Raw genomic sequence first — 27,272 nt, 5'->3', positions numbered from 1 at the left:
TAAACTACCTTGGCCTGCTCATCTGCAGCGCCTCTTCTCTGATCTGTGGTCCTCTTTCCTTTCTTCAGCACCTGAACCCTGGCAGCCTTGAGAATGTCTGTCACTGAGTGTATGAGCCCCATGTGTCTGTGAAAAATGTCTTGAGAGTCCATATAACTGGGCACAGTGTCTGTCTATCCCTAAGTGTGTGTGTGTGTTCACTCGTTTTTGTTTGCATTGATGACTATGTAGTAAAAGGCAATGCATCCTTGGTGTTCTCTGAACACAGGTTCCTTTAAGGACTACTTATTATTCTGTGGCTTGAAATGCTTGAGCCCACTTTTTCTTGGCCGACCACTGGAAAGATGGAGAGAAATGATTGTTATGAATGCTGTTGTGGTGATGGCTAATGCAGGGTCCATTGTGAGAGCTATATTAGAAGTGTGCACATTCTCTCACTCCCCTTATAGACATCCATGTCTTCATTGTATTCCAAGTTTGTTCTCTTAGTCACTCGATTAGACAATAGCCTGTAGGTGTTGCACGCTGCCCCACACCACTCTCGACCCAGCACAATTTTAAGAAAACACCACAATTTGATTGGAGCATTCGAGCTCTTGACTCCACCCAACCCCCCTCACATTCCCCCCAACTTGGTACAGGAGCCTGCAGGGCAGGGCTGAGCAGCAGTGTTCTGTTTATTTTGTCCCGATGTATCCCACTTACCCTCTAGCTTTGGGGTCCCCAACAGTCACTGCATATTACAGTCATTTTGAGAGCTTTAGAGAAGACAGCTGTCTGGCTCAGCCTGATGGTACTTGCCTGCAATCTGAGCTACTCGCGATGTAGAGGTGGTGGTGGGGGTTGTATATTCAGGATTTCCTGAGCCACCGAGTTAAGACCAAGCTGGCAGCTTTAGTAAGACCCTCTACCAAATAAGACATATATTAAGCAAGAAATGGATATAGCTCAGTCGGTGGTAGATTGCTTCCTAGTATGTAGAAGACACTGACTTCAGTTCTCAGCACTGCACACACATGCAACACACTCACACGTACAGACTCATATACACACACACACACATAAATACATGCATGCACATACACAAACACATATGCAGGCACATACATGCACACATACACACACAAACACATTCATGTACACACACATTCACATACACACACATGCACACATAATGCACTCATGCACATATTCACACTTGTGCACACACACATGCACACACAGACACTCGTAATCACATACACATACAAATACACACACAGTCAAGCACACATATTTATGCACACATACAAATGCACACTCATGAACACATACCCATAAACACACACACAAACACACATTCACAAACACGCATGCACATATGCACACAATACAGTTACTTGGGCCCTAGCCTGTAGTTGGATTTGAAAAGTACCCCAAATCTTTAATGCAGCCACCAGTCTTGTGCCTTGTTCCCCTCTAGTTTGATACCCATGCAGGTAGAAACGATGTCAGGATTGAGTTTAGATCAAAGCTGTCATACTGTACTGGCTGGTTTTGTGTCAACTTGACACAAGCTGGAGTTATCACAGAGAAAGGAGCCTCCCTTGAGGAAATGAGATCCAGCTGTAAGGCATTTTCTCAACTAGTGATCAAGTGGAGAGAAGGCCCAGCCCATTGTGGGTGGTGCCATCCCTGGGCTGGTAGACCTGGGTTGTCCCGCGCAACCGTCTCGCCTGCAAGAACGACGCGGCACACGAAATAGAATCCTTCTGCGGTAAACTTTATTGCTCTCGAAAACCAGTACTTGCTTCACGTGACGAAAAGACGAAGAAGACGGGGAAAACCAAAAGACGAACAAGACGAACAAGACGGACGAGCCCACGAACCAGACCACGAACGGGAACACCGGGAGAGGGACCAACGAGAGGGGAAGAGGCGGAACTATCTAGCCCGTCCCCTTATAAAGGGATCAGTCCTTGCCTTGGACGCGGAGCCCCCTGATTGGTTGAAACTCATCAGGCCCTATGATGCCACGGGAGAGGCAGAGCTCAAGGAGTGGAAAGTTACCCAGCACGTGCGCACATGGCTTGTTTACTGCTAACTCCAGCCGGATATCAGCGCCATCTTGTAATGGAGAATGTGTGGGAATGTGTGGGCGGCGCCCCACACTGGGTTATAAGAAAGCAAGTTGAGCAAGCCAGGGGAGAGCAAGTCAGTAAGTAACATCCCTCCATGGCCTCTGCATCAGCTCCTGCTTCCTGACCTGTGCGAGTTCCAGTCCTGACTTCCTCTGGTGATGAACAGTGATAGGGAAGTGTAAGCTGAATAAACCCTTTCCTCCCTTTGCTTCTTGGTCGTGATGTTTGTGCAGGAATAGAAACCCTGACTGAGACTAGTACCCAATTGTTGCCCAGGCTTTCAGATTTATGGTCGTCAAAGATGAGGCCCAGAAGGGGGGGCTGTCCTCTCTTTTGGGCAGTCAGTGCTGTGGAAGGTGAGGTCTGTGCTTCAGGACTGCAGTTTCAGACTGAGCTAGGTACAATGTCCTCTCTAAGGTGAGAGTCCCAACAGAATTATTTCATTTTAAATGCACATGGTAAGCATTACAGCAGTGGAAACCATACTTTTGTCTTTATGGGTCAGACGTGTCTTCGATATGGTGAGCACACATACAAAGGCATTTCACCTTTTAGGTACAGTGACTCAGGGAGAGGGGGTGACCGTCCAATCTTTGGCCCTTGGTGTGATGAGTCACTAGTAGCTCTGGCCTTGTGCAAAACTTAGGAAGAAATTTCAGTTCCTTGGTTTAATGTAATTTCTGAAAATTGTTTTTATTTTCAAATGTAATTATCTTTCAGGCAAGAATCTTAATAAACAATAACAAGACTCTCCAGAGTAAATTGGAAAAAAAAAAAAAAAAAAAAAAGCAGAGCTTTAATCTTGTCCACACAGAGTTATATCAGAACAGGAAAGGAGATTAGCCCAGTTGGCCAGAGTTCCTACAGCTAGCTAATGTGCTGTGTCCCTGTGCAATCTCAGGGTTGGTGGCTGTGGGTCTAAGTGTAGCATCAGTTTTACGTGTGTGTGTGTGTGTGTGTGTGTGTGTGTGTTGCTTGCCTGAGGCCCAGGCCCAGGTCCCTGGTTCTACTGCAACGTGAGACTCAAGCCTCACAGGGAGCCAGAGCACACTGTGGGACATTCTCTTGCTGACACATGGCCTGGCAAAGTGGCCACCCCTTCTTCGATCACATATTTTTGGAGAGACAGCTGTTCTCCCTTTTCTTTTTCTGGCCTGCTTCACTCCTACCGTTCTGTCCTCTACCGTGACCATTTCAAACCTCTTGCCTCTCACAGTTCCACAGAAGACTGAGGGTGTGGCTCTGAGCTAACAGCTTTGAGCCTCCGCTCAGCAGGTCTCTGAAAGCTCATGGGTCAGCATGGTGGGTGGCCGGATTTGTGACAGTTCTGGGAAGTAGCTTTGGAATTTTATGAATGAAATAGGCAGAGTCACACTTCGAGCTGCCACGTGGGGGACATGAGTCACGCTGGAAGGAGGGGCACGTGATGGGCACTAACACACATCATTTTCTTTCTGCAGCTCCTCCCCCCATCTGCTACAGCCCCAGCAGCCCTGCGCAGATCCTAGAAGACCCCACCTACTTCTACCCAGACTTGCAGCTCTATTCTGGGAGGCATGAGGCATCTCCTTTGACAGTGGAGGCCAGCGGAGGCCTGAGGGGGAAAAGCGGTAAGTCCTCTCACTGTTTGAGTGCACACTGGGGGTACAGAGGGTCAGAGCTCCCCATTTTCATCTCTATGTTCAGAAACCCCTGTGCCTGTGACATTAATTTCCACCACTTTCATTATCCAAAGTCCAGGGCAATCTGGAAACATTCACTGAAAAGTGCCAGAAGTAAACAGTTCGTAAGTCTTGAATACAGTCTCGGCCCTCTGCTGTCGGATCAGAACTACGTTACCATTGGCTAATACTGACAATTTTGTGTGTGTAATTTGTGTGTTAATTTTATACACACACACACACACACACACTGACTTGGCACTATCCTTGCACATACGGACTTGGCACTAACTCTCCTTGGCTACAGGGTTCCACTGAGGGTCTTGGAGTGTATCCTTGACGGTTAAGGAGGGGCTACCATCATTTAGACATTTCTCTCTTCTCTAGTCTTAAGTTATCATACTGAGCTAAGAATTGTCTCCTGCTAGGAGATTGATTTTAATTCATGCTATACCATGATATTAATAAGAATTGGGGCTGGGAGAAATAGCTTGTCATCCAAGCACTTGGACCTGAATTGGATCCCAAAACATAAAGAAGCTGAACGTCACATGCTTTGCACCCCAGCACTGGTGAGGTTGAGAGAGACAGGTCCCTGCAATTCACTGGTCTAGTTATTGACCCTAGGTCCCAGTGAGAGACTATGTCTCAAAAGCACAAGGTGACCTCCCCAACCCCAGGGCTCAGAGAACCTTGTGGAAGAGAGAGCAGAAGGAATGTAAGAGCTGGAAGGAGTAGGGGTGTCATGAGATGCTGGATCCTGACATGGCTGGTGTACTCTCAACTCACGGCAGCAGGACTCGCAAAAGACCAAGACAACAAGATATGTCAGGGTCCCCGCTGGGCTGGCAGCACCAGATTCAGTGGGTTGCAAAACGGTTCAAAAATGGAAGGAGGGAGGGAGGGAGAAGATGGTGGTGAGAGGTATAATTGGGTGGTGGGGGGGGCGGTCTAGTAATGGATGGGAAATAGGTACGCTCAAATTACATCAGTTACCTGTATGGGATTGTCAAAGAACAAATAAGAATATTCTGTTAGGAGAAAGAAGGTGGGTGGCTCCTGAGGACACACCTGGGGTTGTGGCTTTCACCCAAACAAACATGCATGTTCACCCTCCCCCACTGTAAAAAGGACTATTTTGCTCCACTGTGTGACTCCCTCTACAAGAATCTTCCTGACTTTGTCCATGGAAGCTTCAGAGCTGCATCATCTGTAGCCAGCTCTCCTAAACTCTGAATCTCAAATTCTGAATGCTTCCCTGCCCTTTCTCCAGTCCGTTGCCTCTGTCTCCTTCTCTGCTTCCAGCTTTTGTTTTTGCAAATAAGTCAGAACTTCGGAAGAAATCCAAAACCTTACTAAGGAACTTCCTCCTTTCAAATGAATCTCCAGGGTTGATGTCCTAGGGATGGAGAGGGGCAAAGTCATTTCAGAAAGCATTCCAGGGTTCCTGACAAATGAACTCCCCCTTTCCAAAAGGGGGTACAGTCATTTTCCTCCCATTCATTTCATTATCCATTCATGTGTATTATTTTTTCCACTGTATTTTTATTTTAATTTTGGCTAAGCTTTGACACTTGTTCCCTTAAGTCTTGAAGATCTGTGATTTTGATGATAAATGCTTTATGCTTCTAACTCCAACGCTTAACAGTGTCTTGGACAATAGAAGGTTCATAGCACATTCTTGCTTAGTGAAGGAGATGGCAGGGAAAACCCATGTTTGTCTGTCTTTCTTTGGCATATTCATTGTTTATTGCAACTGGTTTTGTTTAGTTTCTCTCAGTATCTCTGGGTAGCCCTGGTTGGCTTTCACTAGTTTCTGGTATTGGGAAGGAAACAAACATTTTGTGGGTTAAAGGCAGAGGAGGTCAGAAGCTGGTTAGTGGAATCAGCTCCTGGGAACAGGGGCATCTGGACGAGAGTTGAACAGGATAGCAGTTTGATACAGAAAATAAAGCTTGCTTCTGGCTTCTTATTGTCACCCAGTGTGAAACATCTGAATAACTAAGAAACCAGCAGACACAGGACACAGGAGTCAGGGAGGGAAGGAAGATGTGTTGGTAGAAGATGGCTGTTAAGGGCCAGCGGCTGCCATTGCAGAGGTGGGGCCCTGACTCAGGAGTTGAAGACAAGAGTGGAAATTTTGTTCAGTGGGAGCAAAGGAGGACTCAGAAAGAACTTGAGGGAGTCCAGATTGTAAGAGGCAGGTAGAGTAAATGAAGCCAGAAAGTGGGGGTTCCGAGGTATTGATCTAGATGCTAAATTGGAAGAACATTCTAAACAGAGAGCAAACACAAGGTTGAATGTTCTAGAAAGGTTACATGTGTAACATAAGAGCCAGAAAACTCAGGTTGGCTTTGGTTACTAATCACCGTGTGGTGCTTGGAACATGGGGAGAGCCGGTGTGGGCTGCCTTCTGAGGACAGCTCTGAGAGAGGGAAAGCTGTGATGGAGAACCATCATTAGAGATCTGGCAGAGTGCTGTGGCTGATTTCTTTGTGACTAATATTTTTTGTTTTTACGATGGGAAGACTTAATGACAGTTTCTGCCACGGTGGTCCTGTTAGGAAAAGGAGACATAGAAAGGTAGACCAAGTCACAGAGGGTGACAGAAGAGGATGGGAAGGGAGAACAGAAGCCCAGGAAGTCTGAGGAACACACCCTTGAGGCATTGCAGGATGGGTCAGTGATGACATCTTTGGAACCTGGTCTTTAAATGATGCTCTGGTTAGAGTGTCAGTCAGTGTCTCCCGGGGACAGCCTATTAGCTCAGTTCCTGTTTGTCTTTCAGTAGAGGACGCTCTCTCCAGCTTCCACTCCCTGAACTTCTTGAGGACGCCAGAGGTGGAAATGAGAGGTTCTGAGGATGTAGCATCCGGAAGAGTGTTACAGCGGCTGATCCAGGAACAACTGCGCTATGGCACAGCAACCGAGAACATGAACCTGCTGGCCATTCAGCACCAGGCCACCGGGAGTGCAGGGCCAGCCCACACCACCACCAACTTTTCTTCCACGGAAACCCTCGCCCAAGAAGACCCGCAAATGGTCTATCAGTCGGCCCGCCAAGAACCGCAGGGTCAAGAGCATCAGGGAGACAGTACGGTGATGGAGAAGCAGGTCCGGTCCGCACAGCCTCAACAGAACAGCGAGGAGCTGCCCACGTACGAGGAGGCCAAGGCCCAGTCCCAGTTCTTCAGGGGACAGCAGCAGCAGCAACAGCAGCAACAGCAGCAGGGACAGGGGCCCCTCGGCCACACTTACTACATGGCTGGAGGTACGGGTCAGAAGTCGCGCACTGAGGGGAGGCCCACAGTGAACCGGGCCAACAGCGGACAGGCACATAAGGATGAGGCCCTGAAAGAACTAAAGCAGGGCCATGTCCGGTCCCTCAGTGAGAGGATCATGCAGCTGTCGCTGGAGAGGAATGGGGCTAAGCAACACCTCCCCAGCTCGGGAAATGGAAAGAACTTCAAAGCTGGAGGAGAGCCGTCCTCGGCTCAGCCTGCCTGCAAAGCACTGGACCCCCGTGGCCCTCCACCGGAATACCCCTTCAAGACCAAGCCAATGAAATCCCCAGTTAGCAAGAACCAAGATCACGGTCTTTACTACAGTGACCAGCACCCTGGGGTACTCCATGAGATGGTCAAACCTTACCCAGCACCCCAGCCTGTGAGAACAGAAGTGGCCGTCCTGCGGTATCAGCCACCACCAGAGTACGGCGTCACCAGGTAACTATCAACCCAGCTTTGCAAAGCTCAGCTGTTATGTTTGGAGTGTTGTGAGGAGTGTTAGCTTTTATCCAAACTTTTGTCCATAGTATTTAATAAGCCATTTGTGGGCTCAGGAAGAGGGAGGCTTAGAACATCTTCCTTTCTTAGCAGAGGGCAGCTGGGGTTGAATGGGGCTGTTGATTCCTGAGAAGTGTGTGTGTGTGTGTGTGTGTGTGTGTGTGTGTGTGTGTGTTCAAATGTGGCTATATATGTATAGGTGCTACCTCACCAACACAAGCTGTCACAAGCAGCTTTCTTAGTATGAGTTCTGCACATTGAACTGGGGTCCCTGTGCTTGTAAGGGACCTCACCAAGCTGTCTCTCCAGCCAGAGTTCCTTTGTAGTCTTTTCTGTTATATTAATAGTTCCCTCTTTCCTCCCTGTTCCTCTTCCTACCTCTGTCCTTCCCTTCCTGTTTACTGAGACAGGGTCTTACTAGGTAGGTAGCCTATGCTGGTCTTCAACGTACGAATCTCTTACCTATGTCTCTCAAAGCTGGGACTATAGGCCTGCACCATGATACTTGACTTCATTATACAACTTAAAGATGCCTTCTTGTGCTCATGGGCACTCACACATGTGACAGGCACATGTACACACACACACACACACACACGCACACACACGCACACAGTTTTTAGAAAGAAGAGGAGGAGGAAGAAGAGGAAAAGAAGAAGAAGAAGAAGAAGAAGAAGAAGAAGAAGAAGAAGAAGAAGAAGAAGAAGAAGAAGAAGAAGAAGAAGAACAACAACAACAACGACAACGACAACGACGACAACAACAACTCCGGATGCTAGAATGTAGGCATTGACAAGACCATGGAAGTTCTTTAGCTCCAGCTCATTCTGTGGATATGAAGCTGAAGTTTGGAGATCTGAGCAGGTGTCCAGGGCTTGCAGCTGAGCAACGGGGCCTGACTTCCGGCTTCCAGCTTCTCTGTCTTTCATTCTAGTTTGTCTTGCTGGTTTGTAGTGTAAGTGTGTTTTCTGATTGATGGGCAAGTTCAGCATTTCTTCCTGTGTGTGCCTCCTGTGTAGCCTTGATCCACAGAAACAAGTGGGCCCTTCCCTAAGAGCCCTTGAAGCATTGTCTTTGGGGAAAACAGTATCAGAACACATCACTTCCATTTAGTGTAATGTTCAGGGTAGAAATATGTCAAAAGTACCAGGCGATTGGTCAGGTTAAAAAGGCTCAAACTCTGAAGATTAAGAAAAGCTCCTCAGGCTGCCTGTACTCCAGCCTGGCCTACAGAGAGTCCCAGGACAGCCAGGACTACACAGAAAAACCCGTTTCCAAAAAAAAAAAAAAAAAAAAAAAATCAATCAAACAAGAAAGCTTCCAAAGCTTCCAAGAGAAGGTGACACGGACCGTAGCCTCGAAGGATTAGTAAAAATAGCTACTGGGAGAAAGACCATCTCTAGAGGCAGGGAAGCCATGAGAATCTGTGCTCTGAAGGGCCATGGTGTTCAGCCGAGGTGTTTAGGTGTGATAGGAGACAGGATGTGTTTGAGCAGGGATGTTGTGAACCATGTTGTCATAGTTACACTAAGGAGTTTAACATTTACCCTAAGCAGTGAGAAGCCTGGTGTTCTCAGGCAGAGACTACACACTGGTATTCAGTAACTAGATTTGGTGGTGGTGTGGGATGGCTGGACAGGAAGGATTCAGTACTTCAGAGAACTGGGTTTCCAGGTGGAGACGGCAGTAGAGGAGAGGCAGGGAGATAGAACTGAGAGGAGTCTGTGATTGGCTAGACCGCTGAGGAGCAGGGGCATGTGTTTGAGGCACTTGGACATGTAGCCTCTGGGGAGAATGTGGGAGTGGCCAGCGTGGAGGGTGCTTGTGCTGGAAGAGCCTGGCCCTGAGGAGACAGGTGTCTCCTGCTATTATTGGATGTGTCCTCACCATCGAGTGTCTGTCTGTCTCAACTGAATAAACTGTGGCTCCTGATGTGACCCCAGTGGCTGGGTGCAGGCTTTACTGTTCACCTTTTGGGAAGGTGTGGGGTGATGACCGCCTCCTCCTCAGCTCTGACACGTTTGACACGAGGTGGACTGTAGAGTCATTTTTCTGTTGCTATAACAAACTTGCTGGCAAAAGAAAACATGTAGGAGGGACGATTTATTTTGGCTCATGCTTTGAGAACATGGCATCTGTGGTAGCCGGGAAGGCAAAATGGAGTTCAGGGACTGGGGGAGTGGCTGTTACTCCTCACATCTCTGTGTACCAGGACAAAGAGGCCCTGGGGGGAAATGCCAGCACTCAGCTGATTCTCTACTTCCATCCCTTTTTTTTTATTCAGTCTAGGAATATGTTGCCACTCATATTCCATGGGTCTTCCCTATGCAATTAAACTTGTGGAAACACGCTCAGGGACATGCCCGGAGGTGTGTCTTGTAGGTGATTCCAGATGTAGTCTAAGTGAGGTTGAGCCATCTCGGTGTTGAAGGCCAGTTCTGAAGCATCCTGGACAGCTCAAGCCCTTGTGAGCAGCAGAGCATTTTGTGTTCTTCCTAGCATGGCTTTAGCCTGACTCTGCAATGGGACCCAGGAACTGTTCTCTTTACCAGAGAGGAGCGTTCCCCTCAATGCTGCCATACCTCTGGTGTTTGTGTCTCACTGTCATTTCATAGATCATTCCAAACATTTCTCTTAGTGTCTGGAAGATCCTGATAATGATGGGAAATCTTTCCAAATGAAGTTTCCTTCCCCCTTGCTGGGTCACAGTTTTTATGGTTTCTTTTTTACCTGTATGCATGTCTGTGCACTGCTTCAGTGTTTGATGCCCCTGGAGGCCAGAAGAGGGTATCAGATTCTAGAACTGGGGTTACAGACAGTTGTGGGTTACCGTATGGGTGCTGGGAATCGAACCCTGGTCCGCTGCAAACATAGCCAGTGGTCTTGAAGAGCCATCTCTGGCAGTGCAAAGCTGGATCCATTTTTGTCTTGGCAATAAACCATGATGTAAGGTGGGTCAGTGGGGAGTGAGGCGCTTCCTAGAGCTCTCCCTGGTGACCTGTGGGGAGCATGTTCACCTCCAAGTTCTGAGGTCAGGAAAAGAAATTTCCGAGGGTTTAGAGTGCCCTGAGAAGCTTGGTACTGGAATTGACACGCCTGTCAACATGTCTTAGGAGATGTAACAGGCCATTGTGCTTGGCCCCAGGGCTGTAAGGCCACTTGGTGAGTGCAGCCTGGTTCCAGCAGCACAGCTTTGGTTGGCTAGGTAAACCACCTTTTCTACACACAGCCTGCTCCACACATGGTTAGCAGAGCCTGGACTCTGGGGTTTGAACCTGAGATTCTGTGGTGTGTAGTGTCATATACCACCCAAGGGGTAAGCAGTGCTCCTCAGAAACTCACTGGGCCATTCCCTTTTCTGTGGTTGTTTGTCTGTCACCAACAGTGATAATTTAGGAAGCTATAGGCTATTGGCTGCATACTGCACGTGGCAATATAGACTCGCAGATCAGGGTGGACCCTGACTGAGGTCCCTGCCCATCTTTCTGCCTGATGCTACAAGAGGCCCTTCTTAGGATCTAATAGATACCCAGCAATTTGACCCAACCCATTATGCTTTGAGACAAGTCTGAAGAGTATGAAGAATACCTCACTTTGGGAGGAGACTGAGGGTCTGGGTCCAAGCCTCTCGGAGCTCTTTGCCTGCTCTGGTGGTTGATTTTATTTATCCCCTTTAACTCCTCTGTAAACTCATGAGAGCGGCCACTGGGCCAAGCATAGTTGACCTACAGCATCATGGCCCCTTCTGTGAAGGAGCTCAAGTGGCCATGGAGGGAAGTGCTGAGAACAGAGGGCTGGCCCTGGGGCAGCTTCAAGGATGCACTTCCGGCCTTCCTCTGCTCCTAATGCTTCGTCTTCATCTGGTTTGAAAGTGGGTCACTGTGGGGACAAGAACAACCTGGGCCGTTCTTGTTGAGGATGATGACACTCTCCACCTCCAAAGCAAACGTTTGTTATTAATTCCGACTCACTCTGTGGTGACTTGTCTTGTGTAGTGTGTGTTGTGTTGCTGATGAAAACGAAGGCACCAAGGAATTCCAGGGATGGTTGGGTTTCTCTGCTAGAGCAGTTTAGAGTATATTAGTCAAGATGTAGTCCTCTTTTTCCCCCCAAAGAGCTCTATGTTAAAAATGAAAATGAAAAATTAGAGCTGCTAAAAATTTCATATTGATCTCCTATTTCCCAGCAAACCACTAACATGTAAAACACGGGACTTACTAGCTAGACATTATCAATCTTGAAAATGTTTTTGCTCCTATAATTTATATACTTTAATCAGGACCATGTATAAAATAAGACAAAAACCTGCTTTCTCTGATACCTTAGGAGTTTTCCATTACAGGTGCTTGGCACGCTGCAGCTCGGTGTATGATCATGAACCTGGCAGCAGGGATGCGGTTTTCCCAAGGACTTCCCAGTGTGGGTTATGTTCCCTAACGTTTACAACTTTAAGAAATGGGGCTAAGGAGTAGGAAGATTGTTCAGTGGCGAAAGGCATCGCTGTTCTTACCATGTAGGACCTCAGTTCAGTTCCCAGCACCTGCGTGGTGGCTCACAACTGTCTGTAACTCCAGTTTCAGGGGACCTAGCTCCTTCTTTTGGCCTCATGAGTACTGTATGCATGAAGTCCATAGACAAACAGGCAGACAAAACACCCATATACATAAAATAAAAATAAATGAAACTTAAAAAAAAAAAAAGAGGTTCTATTAAAAAGCCCATTTTTATGTAGGCTAAACCTGACAAAAGAGAGAGGGTCCAGTAACCAAGTCATGGCCAACAGCTTGGTGGTCCAGGAGCCGTAAAAAGCCCAGAGCCCTTTGCTACACATGGCCCTTTCCCCAGTTAAGGACTCAGTGACTGTACATGCTCGGAAAACACACGTAAGTTTGTACCTGACCTGCCTTCCTCTAAAATTTGTAATTAGTTTATAGAATCGCACCAGACTCCTCCTTCCTCTGGATTTCCCAGAAGACAATGGGAGCAAACTTAAGTTATCAGGGAGCTTCAGGCTGTGAACTGCAGGAGCATCTAACCTCTTGATATGGAAATATGTCAGCCACGAAGTTCACATTCAGGAACTATGTAGTCAGTTTTGGCAGGGTGGAGGAAGAAAGCAAAAGTCCCATTGTTTGAAATCTGCTTACAGTTTTGTGTTGGTCGGACACGCCTGCAGCAGTGTCTGTGGCTGGTTCTCATCTGAGGTGAGGCTCTTTAGTCTTAGTTTGTCCCAGAATGTGGTCAGCACTTACTTTAGACCAGTGTCTGTTTTGGTAAGAACCCCCTTAGGAAGAGAAGGTAGCGACTGTGTGGAAAGGCTCTGATTGCCTTTCTCAGCCTTTCTCGGCCTGCTGAGCCTGGGGTGTTTTCTCTGCCCTTCAGCATGGCCCTGTGGAGCCTCTTCAGCAGAGAGGCAGGAGCGCCTGGCAAGTGTTTGCTGACAGTTCTGCCCATCTGTGGCTGGACCAACTTGACTTTTGGTAGGTAGATATCTGTAAAGCAGAAGATGGTTGTGTTTGGCCACAGCCTTCTGTCTCAGGCTCTGAGAAGCCAGGGGCTGCGGCTTTCTTTGCACAAGGCTGGCTTCTTGCTTCCTGTAAGAGGCATGACATCACCACCACCCGTGCAGCAACTGTACTCTTTATCAAGATACATTTTCTCCCTAGAAATATCCTGGTGTGTGTGTGTGTGTGTGTGTGTGTGTGTGTGTGTGTGAGTGTGTGTGTGTGAGTGTGTGTGTGTGTTTGAGTGTGTATAAGTGTGTGTGTGTGAGTGTATGTGTGTGAGAGAGAGTGTGTGAGAGTGTGTATGAGTGTGTGTGAGTGTGTGTGTGTGAATGTGTGTGAGAGAGTGTGTATGAGTGTGTGTGAGTGTGTGTGTGTGTGTGTGTGTGTGTACAGTAATATACAGGATCATTGTGCTGGCTAGTTTTATGTCAACTCAATACAAGCTAGTCATCTGACAGGAGGGAACCTCAATTATGAAAATGCTTCCATACTATCTGGCTGTAGGCAAGCCTGTAGGACATTTTTGTAATTGTGGCTGATAGGAGAAGGCCCAGCCCACTGTGGGGTCACCCCTGTGCTGGTGGTCTTGTGTTCTATAAGAAAGGCTGAGCAAGCCATGGAGACCACGGCAGTAAGTAGCACCCCTCCATGGTCTCTGCATCAGCTCCTGCCTCCAGGTTTCTGCTCAATGTGAGCTCCTGTCTTAAGTTCTTTTGGGGGAAAAAAACTGTTAAACAGAACTGTAAGTGAAACAAATCCTCCCCCCACCCCAGTTGCTTTTGGTCATGGTGTTTTATTAGGGCACCCTAACTAAGATGGTCACCCTCTGGGAACATGGCAAGTGACATTCCATGGAGGAGGGATAGCCAGGTGGGAGGAGAGCTCAGGACCACATGTGACCAGTGAACAATTACAACGGGAAACCTGAGCAAGGAGAGTTTATCAGGAGCGTGTGCAGAGGTGTGCAATAAACGGCCGGTCTGACTGAGGGCCAGGACCTTCTTTGGCAAGTGATATATTACAAGATAATAGAAATAGCTGGAAAAGGGAGAAATCTGGGGAGTGTGTGCTTCTGAAATGGTGAATTAGGATTTGTAGCTTATACAGTGAAAATGAACCAATATTTGGAATTAGTGGGTGAACTAAACCCTTGGCTGCTTCGTTAAAACCATTCCTTTCCCTTAGTGAAAATGAGGCCATGAAGCCTCATTTATATAAGTAAGTTTGACCGTATATGCCAAACTTATCGCCAGGACTCCGGTGTGTCCGCCAGACTCTGTGGCGCACACCTGTGATTCTAGAACTTGGAGATGGAGGCAGCAAAGTCAGTAGTTCAGACAAGGTCATCCTTGGCTGCCTAGCAGGTTCGAGGTTAGCCAAGGTTATATTAGACCCTTCTCAGAAAGAGAGAGAGAGAGGGAGAGAGAGAGAGAGGAGGGGGAGGAGAGGGGAGAGAGAGAGATTTCAGCAATGCCCACAGCCCACAGCGTTTAGGCAATATGACATTAAGTGTAGTGCCTTGTGTGTCCTGGGAAATAGCTCTGCGGTGTGGGAATTTTAAAGAGCTAGGGTCAAGTTCAGGTCAGTTTCCCAGGAAACCCGACACAGCCCCAGCTGCAATGCACAGCAGGGCAACTCCTTTAGACAGATGGGCCGGAGTCCCACCCACATAGCAGAGATTCTGAATTCAGTTAAGTCCAGTTTTCATTTGGGTATTTATGAGACCCAGGGTTGTTTGCAGGACCAACAGGTGGGGACTTCTGCTCCTTCAGTTTGCAGAGCCCCAGTTCCCCTTCTTGTCTGTTTATTTAGCGTATTTCTGAGAGAGTTCTTGTCCTGTTGCCCACCTTGGTCTTGACCTCCTGGGCTCAAGCAGTCCTGCCTCAATCAGCCAATTAGGTAGCTGGGGCTAGGAGTATATGCCACACCCCAGTTCTTCAGTGGCTGTGGCTAGGGGTATATGTCATACCCCCATTCTTCAGTGACTGGGGTTAAGGGTATATGTCATACCCCCATTCTTCAGTGGCTAGGGTTAAGGGTATATGTCACACCCCTGTTCTTCAGTGACTGGGGTTAAGGGTATATGTCACACCCCTGTTCTTCAGTGGCTGGGGTTAAGGGTATATGTCACACCCCATTCTTCAGTGACTGGGGTTAAGGGTATATGTCACACCCCTGTTCTTCAGTGGCTGGGGTTAAGGGTATATGTCACACCCCTGTTCTTCAGTGACTGGGGTTAAGGGTATATGTCACACCCCTGTTCTTCAGTGACTGGGGTTAAGGGTATATGTCACACCCCTGTTCTTCGTCTGTGTTTTTCTTATAACCAACAGCATTACTTCCTTACATGATCATAAACTGTTTACTGTAGCAATTACATATGTGTCTATGTATGTTTATTCTGCTAGTTTATCCTCTAAAGAAAAAAAATACTGACTTTTTCCAGTTTTCTTTTTAAGTTCAGCCTGTTTTAATACTTTTAGAACACTAGGCTGCTTCAAGAAAATAGTTTGTCACAAGGCACTTTAAACGTGTGACTTCTTTCTTTTCTGTGGTCTTTTATTATTTTATCTCATTGTTTCTTTTTCTTAATTACTAAAATAACAGTGGTGATTATTTAGCTTTTTTCTAATTTTTATGAAATATACATGCATTACTTAGGTGAGAATTATTATTTTAGTTATTTTCTCCTCATCCTGACAGTTAACTGAGAAGAAACTTAGGAAACGAAGGTTTATTTTTGGCTCCTGGTTTAGCAAGAGGACATCATGGTGGGGGAGGTGTGGGTGGTCACGTGTGGGTGGTCACATGTGGATGGTCACGTGTGGGTGGTCACATGCACTGTCAGGAAGCAGAAAGAGATGAACACAGGAGTTTGGTTGTACCTTTTATTCCTTTTATTCAGTCTGGGGCTCTTGTGTAGACAGTGCTGCCCACATTCAGGGTGGGCCTCTCCTTAGATAAACTAACTGGGAAACTTCCTCACTGACACACACAAAGGTCTGTCTCCTAGGTGACTCCAAATCCAGTCAAGTTAACAATGAAGAGAGACCATAGTAGGAATTTTTTTTAAAGCTACATATATCCTATATAAATAGCAAAAAGAAAAAAAAAAAAAAAAGACAAAACAAAGAGCCCTAGTTCCCCTAATTGGAGACAGTCACCTTGGGCATCTTTGTAGCTCAAGGCCAGCTTGAGCTGTGTAGTATGATTAGCTTTCATAATAAACTAAACCCAACTGGAGTGCCATGAGTATTCATGAGAAACTAAAAACAGGTTGCATAAAAGCTTGTCGTACAGACATATTCCAGACACACTCAGAACTTGTTTCAGTTTGTTATTTCTGTTCATGTTGATGTTGGAAAATATATATTTGGTATTTTAACTTTCTCTTCTGTAAATTATTTTGTCACATTCTTCATCTGTCTACCCATTCGTTTTTATTTCCTGTTGTTTGTCACTGAGATAAACCATGTTTTGTAATGACTGACCTGTAGATACATACAGAACCTAGTGTACAGAATGTAGCCTGCAGTTCCCGCTCTGCCTGTTCCTGGTCATGTAAGGACAGATGGACATTTACCAAAGTTCTCTGATACCACTGAGTTCTGGCACTGCCCACCAAGCCTACTTACCTGAATTGTATCTCTGGCTTCTGTTCATGTGCCATGATGGGCGTACATGTACATGCGTGCATATATACACACACACATAGGCATGTATGCAAAGTCAATAAAAAATGCAATAGAAGCTGGGCAGTGGTGGTGCATGGCTTTAACCCAGCATTTGGGAGACAGAGACAGGGGGATCTCTCTTGAGTTCAGGGCTAACCTGGTCTTCCAAGTGAGTTCCTTGAAAGTCAGGGCTACATAGTAAAACCCTGTCTCAAAAACCAAAAAGCAAACAACAACGACAAAATGTAAATCTTGTATGGGCATGTGTGTATTGTAAAAATTTCTAGTAGATCCTTTCATAATATTTTTTTTATTTTAAAACTCTATTAATTTTGGCTTATATTAGTTTGTGATATAACATACTAGAATATCTAAAGCTTTAGAGTATTCATCAAGTTTCTTTTCATGGTTAAGAATTAGTTTAGTTGAACTCATTTTGAGAAACTGGGCTTTGTAATTTAGAGGCTAGTCCATTTATACACGCTGTTTTGGACAATTACTTTTATTTTGTTTTTTACATTTTGACAGTTATTTTAACACCTTTCTATTTGTAAAATTGTGTAGTGTGTGTGTGTCTGTGTGTGTGTGTGTGTGTGTGTGGTATGTATGTATATGTATGTGTGTCTTTGTGTGTGTGTAGTATGTAGTGTGTACATGTGTGGTTTGTGGTGTGTGTTCTCTCTCTCTCTCTCTCTCTCTCTCTGTGTGTGTGTGTGTGTGTGTGTGTGTGTGTGTTTGCCCCTCAGAGAGTAGAGGATAGCATCAGATCTGAAACCAGAGTTTTGGGCAGATATGAGACAGCAGTGAGCCAAACTTTGGCCCTCTGCCAGAGCAGAATGTGCTCTTAACCACTGAACCACCTTTCCAGTGCTTTTTTAAAATACTAACAGATACATATGAAGTGTATTTAGAGTCTGTTTGCTGATTCACTTAAAACATATAGGAAGCATTTTTGTGCTAAGGGGATGACCCAGTAATGTGCCTTGCTGCACAACTTGAAAGTCTTAGTTTGCATCCCTAGAACCTGGCATGATGGGGCCTACCTGTAACCCCAGCACTGGGAGAATGAGGCAGGAGGATGCCTGAAGCAGCCAGCTAGCCGGGCTGAATCTTCGCATTTCAGGTTCATTGAGAGACTGTTTTAAGAAATGAAGGCAGAGAGTGATTCAGGAAGGACACCTGGTATGTGTGTGGCTTCTACACACATGCAGCCAAGTCTCCATGCACACATCCCCACTAACAAAGTGTCTGCAGCACCTAGACATGCACCCGGACAGCACAATTCCCACACTCTTTACTCAGTCCAGGCTTCGAAAGGATCATCTTTCTGCGAGCACGTAATATAAATCCATCCGGTGTTTTCTTTCTCAAGTCTTTACCCGCAGCACATGCAAGGGCTCAGCAGCCTCTGTTTCTGTTGCAGTTGGACATACTGGAGTGAGGTCTGAGGGCGACGGGTCTTAATGTGTATTTGCAGCACCCGAGCTGCTCAGACTCTCCCTGCATTCCTTGGTGCTGAGTGAGGGGCCCTGGTGTGGTGGGCATGTGTGCTTTGGGAAGTGTTCTTAACTTTGTACGGAATGTCACATCTCTGGTTTGTCCCATAAATCCTGGGAGCTTAATCTGCATACGTATGAACTAGAATAATGGTATGGGAACAGTGGATGCCCAGGTTGGTGAGAAGCAGATGAGATCAGTGATGCTCACGACACACCTATTAGCAGGTAGGATGTAAAACTTATTTAATTATGCTTATGAAGACTGGTATACTTCGAGAGGAACAAATGTTACTAACAGCCTGTTTTCCCAAACCCAGGACCACCATTAGTCCAATTTTGTGACCACTCCACACAGAAGAAGGGCAGAGTCCCTGTTACTGTGTTACTATGACTCCATAGTCTGAGTAAGTCTGATTGGCAGGGGTATCTCCTTCAACGCACTCTGCCAAAGGACTGTCTCTTCTTTGAAAAGCAATCAAGCAAATAGATCCAACTTGGTCTCAGAGGTGGGAACTAAATCAGTTAACAGAAATGAGTCTCAAGTTGCCGAGTCATCAGCTCCTGTCCTTGGAAAGGTCGCACACTAACAAGTAGGTAGGAGAAGAGGCTTGGGACATTAAGTAATATTAAAGTGTGAACTGGAGAGTAGAGAGAGCGTAAGGCCGAAGTGGCGGGTTGTCAGGAGTGATTAAAACTACTTGGAAGTTGAGAGGGGAGAATCAGGTACACATTCTGAGGACATGGCCCAGGCCAGCACTGACGGAGCCAGCCTCTGTGCTCCTGTATCTTGCTGGACACCTCTGCAGATCCTGCAGGCCCTGTGTCTTACCTGACCGTGGCCTCCTGGATGAGAGGCCTCTTAGTTCTAATTCTTATTCAGATGTGTTAAGAAAAAACAGTCTGTTAGATAGAAAATTAAGTAAAGTTGGTAAATTAAGGTTCTGTTGGTCATTTAAGGAGCCGGACCTGCCTGACCTTCTGAGCCTGTGTCCTTTGGGACTGGGCCAGCCATGCCAGCGTGAGTGCTTGGTAACTCGAGGAGGTGTCTATAGACAATAGCCCTTGGCGAATGTGGGGTAGATGCTCTCTACAGACATGACACATCTGACTCTCTTGTATGTTGCTTCTCTGTATTTTGGAGGTTGCCTTCTGTGCTTCTTTTTAAATTCAAATAGACAAATAGTGATATGGAGTGGGGGGAGGGTCACACACGTGTGCAGTGGCACACATGCCCTGGTGTATATGTGAGTGCTAGAAGACAGATTATGGGAGTTGATTCTCGGCTTCCACCATGTGGGACCAGGGAACAAACTCAGGTTGTCCACCTTGGTGGTGGGCCGCCTGTACCCACTGAGCCATCTCATCAGCCTGATACTTATTTTATAAAGGTCAGGATACCGTGTGTAACACAGGCTAGATGTATGTTACAGTGGCTGGATGTAGGGAGTGCTTAGCAGATATTCGCCATAAGTAAAGCTTCGAGAGCTTCTCATGAATACTCCATGCCTGGCTCTGTGAGCTGGCACTGTCTAGGGGTGTGTGCCAGGCTGGATGCTCTACCATGCTCTACCATTGTCAGTTACAGCCTAGAATTAAATCGTTTATTGATGCTGACTGCCATGGTCTCTTTCCCTCTTTACTGATGCTGACTCTCATGGCCTCTTCCCTCTTTGGTCTCCATAAGTGTTTATTCCAGTGGTGGCCCACAGTTATGTTGTCTCAGCTGAGGGCAGGCTGTGCCTTGGCACTGCAGTGCGTGTGCATGTGCCTACCTGTCCTCCCTGCTGCTCCTTACACTAGCCCAGTCCCACCTGGTTCACCTCTTAGAGTCCAAAGCCCTGGCTGCCAGAGAGGACTTCAGGAATGGAGATTTTCTCTCCTGCCTGACTATCATCCATCTCAGTACAGGCATTGTTCTCTGGAAAGTTCTCCTGGGTGAAGAGCAGAGGCAGAGCTGCTTGGTTGATTGGTACAAGACCCCTAATGTGGACCACCCCCACCGAATTCTTACAGCCTTTTGAAGGCATTAGGTAGGCATCAGGATCTCATCATCTGATTTCTGTCTTTCCCCTTGACTTTCCTCTGATCAGGAAGGGAGGACTGATGAGGTGGTGTTCACTCAGTGGACTCAAGTCCAGATTTAAGTAAACCTCAGACGGGAACCCCACCCTTACCTCCAGTCCATCCAAGGGCAGCCGTTTCATTACCCTCACGCCTTGTGAGCAGGAGCATCAGTCTTTGAAGTCACCATTGCAACTGGAGTGTTGGGCCCTTTCTAAAATATCCTGTTTCTGTGTAAAATGCACTGCAGGATCCACTGGCCTTTAGGTCACCATGAGCAATAAGTCAGTTGTGTGGGGGGTCCATGCTTGATAGTTTTCATGACTTGGGGAAAAAGAGTCAACAGAACTCACAATCTGTCTGGTCTTGTGATGGGGTTGCACACTCTTGTATAGGACAGCAATTGGAATGGGCACAGATCTTAGTCTAAAGAAAGGCTAAGTGGTTTTATAGTGTTCATAGAGAGAGAAGAAGATGCTTCAGGGTCCAGCTGATTTTTTTTTTCTTTTTGCTTTTGTTGTTTTTTTCTGCATGGATGAAAGAGGAGTGGGGGAATGTCACATATGGAATAATGAACTATATGGTGCTCTAAAATGCCTTTACCTTGACCAGGAAAGGAAGCTTAGACCCAGTTAGATTAGAATGACATGGAGAAGGAACTCGTAAACTCAAGAGGGAAGGAGATTCACCTTGGAACATCTCCTGAGGCTGGGTGGGAAAGTCTGATGTTAGTAAACAAGGCCTGAGGTTAGTCACTGTGGTGTCATATGCCTGGATCAGTCCCTGGTCATCTCCGGGAAGGTTAAGATCCTTAAGAAGACCCTTGAACTTGTAGCAGTTGACACTTAGTTACAAGGAGCTGGCATTCCGAGGTGTCACAGCTGTGACATATGCTCATCAACTGGCGGCCATGACAGTCACTCAAGAGGAAATCTGTAGGTCTTAGTAACCTCCTGGTGGAAAACTGGGGTAGTGCTGTGACCTTTGACTGTGGGTGACACATGTGACACTCTCTGGAAGGCTCACCCTTTGACAACAATGCTAGGCAGTTTTGGATGATGCCAGGTTTTTAAATTTTCTATTTATTTTGTGAGCCAGGGTCTTACTCTTTAGCCCAGGCTGTCCTGTAGCTGATATGTAGCGCAGGCTCTCCTTGAACTGTCGGTCATCTTCCTGCCTCCGCCTCCTGAGATCTGGGAGTACAGGCCTGTGCCAACACTCAAAGCTGTACTACAGTCGATTCTCATCACCTCCTCCAGTTCCAAGACCCGGAAGTAGAGAGCAACAAGAAGGGTGAACCTAGAGAGACAGCAGGGATGGAGAACCTGAGTCAACATTTATGATTGCTCCTGCGTCGGCCGCTCCTGTGCCGCCTGACTTAGCTTGAAAGAAAACGTGGTGATTCTCATGAAACAGGCTGACAGAATAGTGAAGAATTTGGGGGAGGGGAGTAAACACCAAAGGCAGAAATTTATGATTCTGAGTTGAAATCCAGCACCAGGTACGGTTGTGTGTTTTATCACTGGGCTAGGTTTGAAGTCTGGATATTTAGACCTCAGAACCCGGATCAGTCCTTTGCTCAAACCTTCCTGTTTAATTAAGTGGCACTCCCTGACCATTTCTTGCTTAGCCCCACATCTAGAAATATTTTATTTTCCTGCATTTTTTTTTTCTTCATCCTTCATATACACAAAACAGTTCCTCCCAGACCATACCCAGACTTACAGGCTTTGCCTGGTACACTGAGCTCTCTCTCAGCACATCACTCCTAACAAGGCAGCCCGCACTGGCCTCTGTGTGCCTCTTAAGGAAGTGTGGCTGCGTAAAGTACATGTAAAACAAAATGTAACATGGAAATAGCCAAAGTTTTCTTGGTCTGTAAAGACTAAACATAATGATTTTTCAATACCAAAAATTGCCACAAGGCTATATTCTTAGCTCTTGAATTATTAATGATTTAAGGTCTAGGCGTTCCCCACTCTGAGAGGATGTTATACACTCCCCCCGCCCCCCAAGGACTGATGCTTCCGTATGCATACTATCAAACCTTTAAAAAAAACAAGTACCAGCAGAAATATATTCATATAGTTTTATGCAAAAATGCTTTAAAAAATCTGTACATTTATCTCTGTTTTTTAAAGATAAAGTTGTTTTTTAAAAGTTATATTTATTATTTGAAAAACAAAAATGCAAACTCCAGGCACAGCAACATTTGTGAAATAAAAACTGAAGTCATTAAAAAAAGAAAGAAAGTGTGACTGCAGCTTGCATTCACTCTACTACCCTGTGCACCACCACACTGCTGCCGCTGGGAGTGCTTTGTATAGTGTGCTTTCTTCCAGTTACTGCTGCTGGCTACTGCTGGCTGATGCTGGCTACTGCTGGCTGATGCTGGCTACTGCTGGCTGATGCTGGCTACTGCTGGCTGATGCTGGCTGATGCTGGCTGCTGCTGGCTGCTGCTGGCTGCTGCTGACTGCTGCTGGCTGCTGCTGGCTGATGCTGGCTACTGCTGGCTGCTGCTGGCTGCTGCTGGCTGCTGCTGGCTGATGCTGGCTGATGCTGGCTACTGCTGGCTGCTGCTGGCTGCTGCTGGCTGCTGCTGGCTGCTGCTGGCTGCTGCTGACTGCTGCTGGATGATGCTATTTCCTGCCATAGGTCTTGTGCACCAGCCAGTTCTCCTGTCCAAAGTACATCTTTCCCCGACTTCACCCTTCCATCCAAATCCCAGGTACTTTCTTGACCGCCTTCCAGATGTTGAGAGACAGTTGCCCTGACCTCTCACACAGAAATAACTTCTCCAAATCTCTGTCCTTTGGAGAATAAGACTCCACTTTCAACTTGGCTTGCTTGTCTCATCTGGAGAGCAGAGACCTGATCTGCCCTGCCCATTGTCTTCCTATTGAGAGAGATAAGATAAATAAATACCTCTGAGCCTAAACCTGCTGCTTATCAGAGTGTGAGGAAGGGCGTGGCCTTCCCTCTTCTCCTGTACATGCTCTGGAGTCTGATGACTGGTCCTCTCTTCCTTGCAGCCGCCCCTGCCAGCTGCCTTTTCCATCCACGGTGCAGCAGCATAGCCCCATGTCCTCCCAGACTTCCTCCATCAGTGGTCCTCTGCACTCCGTCTCTCTGCCTCTTCCACTTCCCATGAGCCTGGCGGCTCCACAGCCCCCACCGGCTTCCCCCAGCCAGCAGCTTGGACCAGATGCTTTTGCGATTGTGGAGCGAGCTCAACAAATGGTAGAGATCCTCACAGAGGAGAACCGTGTGCTTCACCAGGAGCTTCGGGGCTGCTATGACAATGCTGACAAGCTCCACAAGGTACGTGACATGCTAAGGTAACTTGATGGGTCCTGGGAAAGAGGGCTAATAATGGACTGTCATTGGCAGGAGACCACGAGATGCTCGGGTTTCAGTCCTGAGCCACGAGGATGTAGCGCAGAAATCTTATGAGTCTGACGGCCTGTGTAGGCACTTCCTGTTTTGAATGCAATTCAAAGGAAGCAGGATCCTTGGCAGCCACTCTATGAACACAATTCAGGACACACTGGCCACTCATGAAAGCTCTGGAAGAAACAGAAGGGCCTTGTTGAAGAGTGGGACAAAGGGAGAAGCAGCTCCTACAGGAGAAGCACGTGGTAGCAAAGGAACCTGCTCCCTCAGCCCCACCCCACCTGGATGACCTGTCTACTACAGGGGAGGACTGAAAACAAGGCTCTAGTCTTCTGGTGACCAGGGCGAAGGCACAAGTGCCTCTTAGCCCTGGCTTAAGATTCTGCAGTAAGCAGTCACCTGCTGTAAGCTTCCATGTGTGCTGGGCTCTTTCAGTTATTTTATTTTATTTTATTTTTTTGGTCAGCTTACAAAATAAGCTTCATATATTGTGTCATGACATATGATTTTGCTCATGGTCTCTGATTGTTCCCTGCCCGGAGCCAGCAGTGGCCGCCTTAGCTTCCTTTAGCCCTGTGAAAGGAAAACACTGGAGACTTTTTTTTTCTTTTAATTTCAAGAAACTTTATTTTCAGATGGGTCACATCATAAGCTTTTGGCCTGTTCTGCAATGTACAAGCCACAAATGCTCGCTCAGCAGCTGAGGGGCACGTGTTAGTGTCATGTCTGAAGAGTGAATAAAAATCCCTAGGAACACGGTGAGTGAGGCCCCCATCTCCTAGCCTTCCACACTCTGCCTTGGTGCCAGCCCTACTCTTACAAAGACATTCCAAACCAGCAGTAACTAAGTTAAATGCCTTAACTCAAGCTAAACTTGCAGTTGATAGTAGCAGAAGCATGGGCTGCAGGGTGACGGTCCATCCCGCTCTCCTGGGCACAAGACATGCCAACATCCAGCACCTCCACTGCCAACACTGGAGACTTAATATTTTAAAACTGACCAAACAACTCAAAAGCTGGGTGAAAAGTATCCTGCCCCATCCTCCATGGCCCTCGCCATTGACTGTGGAGGCCACAAACTATCAGTGCCCCAAGAAACCTACATGTCTGTACCTCCTATCCACTCCCCGGTCTGGTCTGACTCCCACCCTCTCCCTCCTTCCCTTCCAGACCTGCCCAGAAATGCCGCCTTCTCTTTTGCCCAGCAATTTGTTTTTGCTGCCTTTATTTATCCAATTAACAATTAGGTAAACTCCCCCGACATCCATCCATACATATATATTATTAAATCACATTTTTGCCCATCTGTCTGTTGGATGGGCATCTAGGATGGTCCCATATCTTGCCTGTCTTGTCATCCAGTCTGCCCTGAGCTGCACAACACTGTGTTAGAAGTTGTAGATAGTCCCTTGGAAACTGCACAGCTTCTTGTTGAGCTGTCCTTGCAGAAGGCTAAAGGTTCCACAATTCGTATCCTTGATTTGGTAGAATATGAGCAAATAAACTCACACGTGCGGTTTCTACTGAGTCCCTTGCAGTTCCTCTCCATGAAAAGGTTTTCTGCTGTGTATCTGTTCACAGTTAGGTTGACGTGCATTGGTTCTCGGTACAGCTTTTTGACAGACAGCACTCAGTGGTGAAGCCCAGCCTGGCACAGAGACAGGGGAAGGCTCTCTGGAAAGAGTGCTGTGTTCTAAGTCTAGAAATCTGAGTTTTGGTTGGAATGCTTAAGTTCTCCCCACCTTAATTTCTTTCTGTGTGGAATTGAAACTTCATTAATCATTATACATGATGGCACAAAGATATTTAGGGGGCTGGAGAGATGGCTTAATGGTTAAGAGTACTTGCTGCTCTTGCAGAGGACCTGAGTTCCCAGTACCCATATTGGGTAGTTTGCATCTGCCTGGAATTCTGGGGGTCCAACACCCTCTACTGGACTCCATGGGTACTGACACACATGGTGTGTGTGTGTGTGTGTGTGTGTGTGTGTGTGTGTGTGTGTGTGTATGCACATGCGTGCGTGCGCACACGCGAGCGTGTGTGGAAGCACACAAAGCCATGTAAATAATATGCAATTAAGTAAATAACATTTAAAGGGGATACTTCAGTTACGCCTTCTACCTTCCTTCTGTTAGCAGAGAGAGACTTTCACTGGGTGATGTTAGACAGCAGGACCAGACTTAGGAGACTGATCACTGAAGCAATGTGAAGGCTGAGGCACAGAAAGATCTCCATAGAGATGCCACTTCATACTCAGGGTGTCAGACGGGCAGCATCACGGAGGCCCTGTCACAAATGCCGGGTTAATGCTAGGCCTCTCTTACAGTTTGAAAAAGAGCTGCAGAGTATCTCAGAAGCCTATGAGAGCCTAGTCAAGTCCACCACCAAGCGTGAGTCTCTGGACAAGGCAATGAGGAACAAGCTGGAAGGGGAGATAAGGAGACTTCATGACTTCAACAGAGATCTCCGAGGTATGCCTTGCTCTCTTCTGCCGTCATTGTCCGGTGTCTTCCTTGGCCGTTCTCCTAATTTTGTTACGTGAGTGTGTGAGTGTGTGTGTGTGTGTGTGTGTGTGTGTGTGTGTGTGTGTGTCTTTCTCTACCTGCTTGAATCAGGGTCATGTTATTTCTGCCATACTTAATGCCCCAAGCTAGCTGGCTTATGAACTTGTAAAGCATCTCTCTACAAGAGGCCTAGGGTTACAGATGCCAACCGCTGCATATGTCTTTTCTGTGGGTCTGGGAACTGAACCCACATAGTCCGGCCTTCATGGTTAGCTGTCAGCCTCACCTGACTTATATCTCTTGATGAACCTGGAGCTGACTGATGCAACAAGGAGGATGGCCCCGAGGATCTTCCTGTCTCCATTTCCCAGAGCTGGGTTACAGATGCATGCCACCATTGCAGTTCTCGTAAGAGCGCTGAGATCAAACTCCAGTCATTAGGCTTGTTCAGAATGAATTTTACTGGCCTAGTCATCTTCTCAGCCCCCACGGTTTTTCTCAGGATAACTTGGAGAGTACAGTATTGTCCAAACTGCTCATCCTGAGGCCCTCCTGACCATCCTTCTCATCACATACAGCTCTTCACGGTCTGCATTTCTCTGTTGTGTCATGACTTGGGCGTATTTCTCCTTTGTAGACCGACTGGAGACAGCCAACAGGCAGCTGTCCAGCAGGGAATACGATGGGCATGGAGACAAGGCTTCAGAGAGCCATTACGTGTCCCAGAGTGAGTATGTGTGTCTGTCCCAGAGCCGTTTTCTTTAACATATAGGAGCCTGAAGCAAGGCTCACGCCAGCTTCTATAGGTTTTGTGCTATTTCCTTTGGGAGTAGTTTAACCTGTGACTGACAGTCTGAGATGAGAGTCTTCTCAGTCAGGAGCAAAGCGGGGCTATCAAACCTCATCTCAGGGTGCTGAGTGTGTCTGTGTATTAGCAACTCCTGTGTTTGTAACAAAACACTCGACAACCAGCACCTCATGGGGACGGAAAGGTTTGAGAATAAGGTTCGCTGTGGTGAGGAAGGGTAAGGCAATGGGCTTATCTCTTTTTGTTTAGTTTGGGGCC

General features: G+C 47.0%; 1 protein-coding gene across 3 annotated transcripts in view; it reads left to right on the top strand.

Moving 5' to 3' along the window:
• Positions 1-27,272, top strand: part of AMOTL1 (angiomotin like 1) — a 117,506-nt gene that overhangs the window by 62,175 nt on the left and 28,059 nt on the right. For 2 of the 3 annotated variants that reach the window (XM_080930096.1, XM_080930098.1), the window contains 5 exons: positions 3,581-3,730; positions 6,570-7,506; positions 23,342-23,630; positions 26,029-26,173; positions 26,844-26,933. In XM_080930096.1, the coding sequence (XP_080786222.1) occupies positions 3,581-3,730; positions 6,570-7,506; positions 23,342-23,630; positions 26,029-26,173; positions 26,844-26,933 (1,611 nt within the window). The remainder of the gene's footprint in view (positions 1-3,580; positions 3,731-6,569; positions 7,507-23,341; positions 23,631-26,028; positions 26,174-26,843; positions 26,934-27,272) is intronic. The other variant, XM_080930097.1, reaches the window with a different exon arrangement.

This window comes from Micromys minutus (assembly GCF_963924665.1).
Source record: "Micromys minutus genome assembly, chromosome: 16".
In the NCBI taxonomy this organism is placed as follows: domain Eukaryota; kingdom Metazoa; phylum Chordata; class Mammalia; order Rodentia; family Muridae; genus Micromys; species Micromys minutus.
Note: the sequence above shows the minus strand (reverse complement) of the source record. Positions and strands in the feature narration are given on the sequence as shown.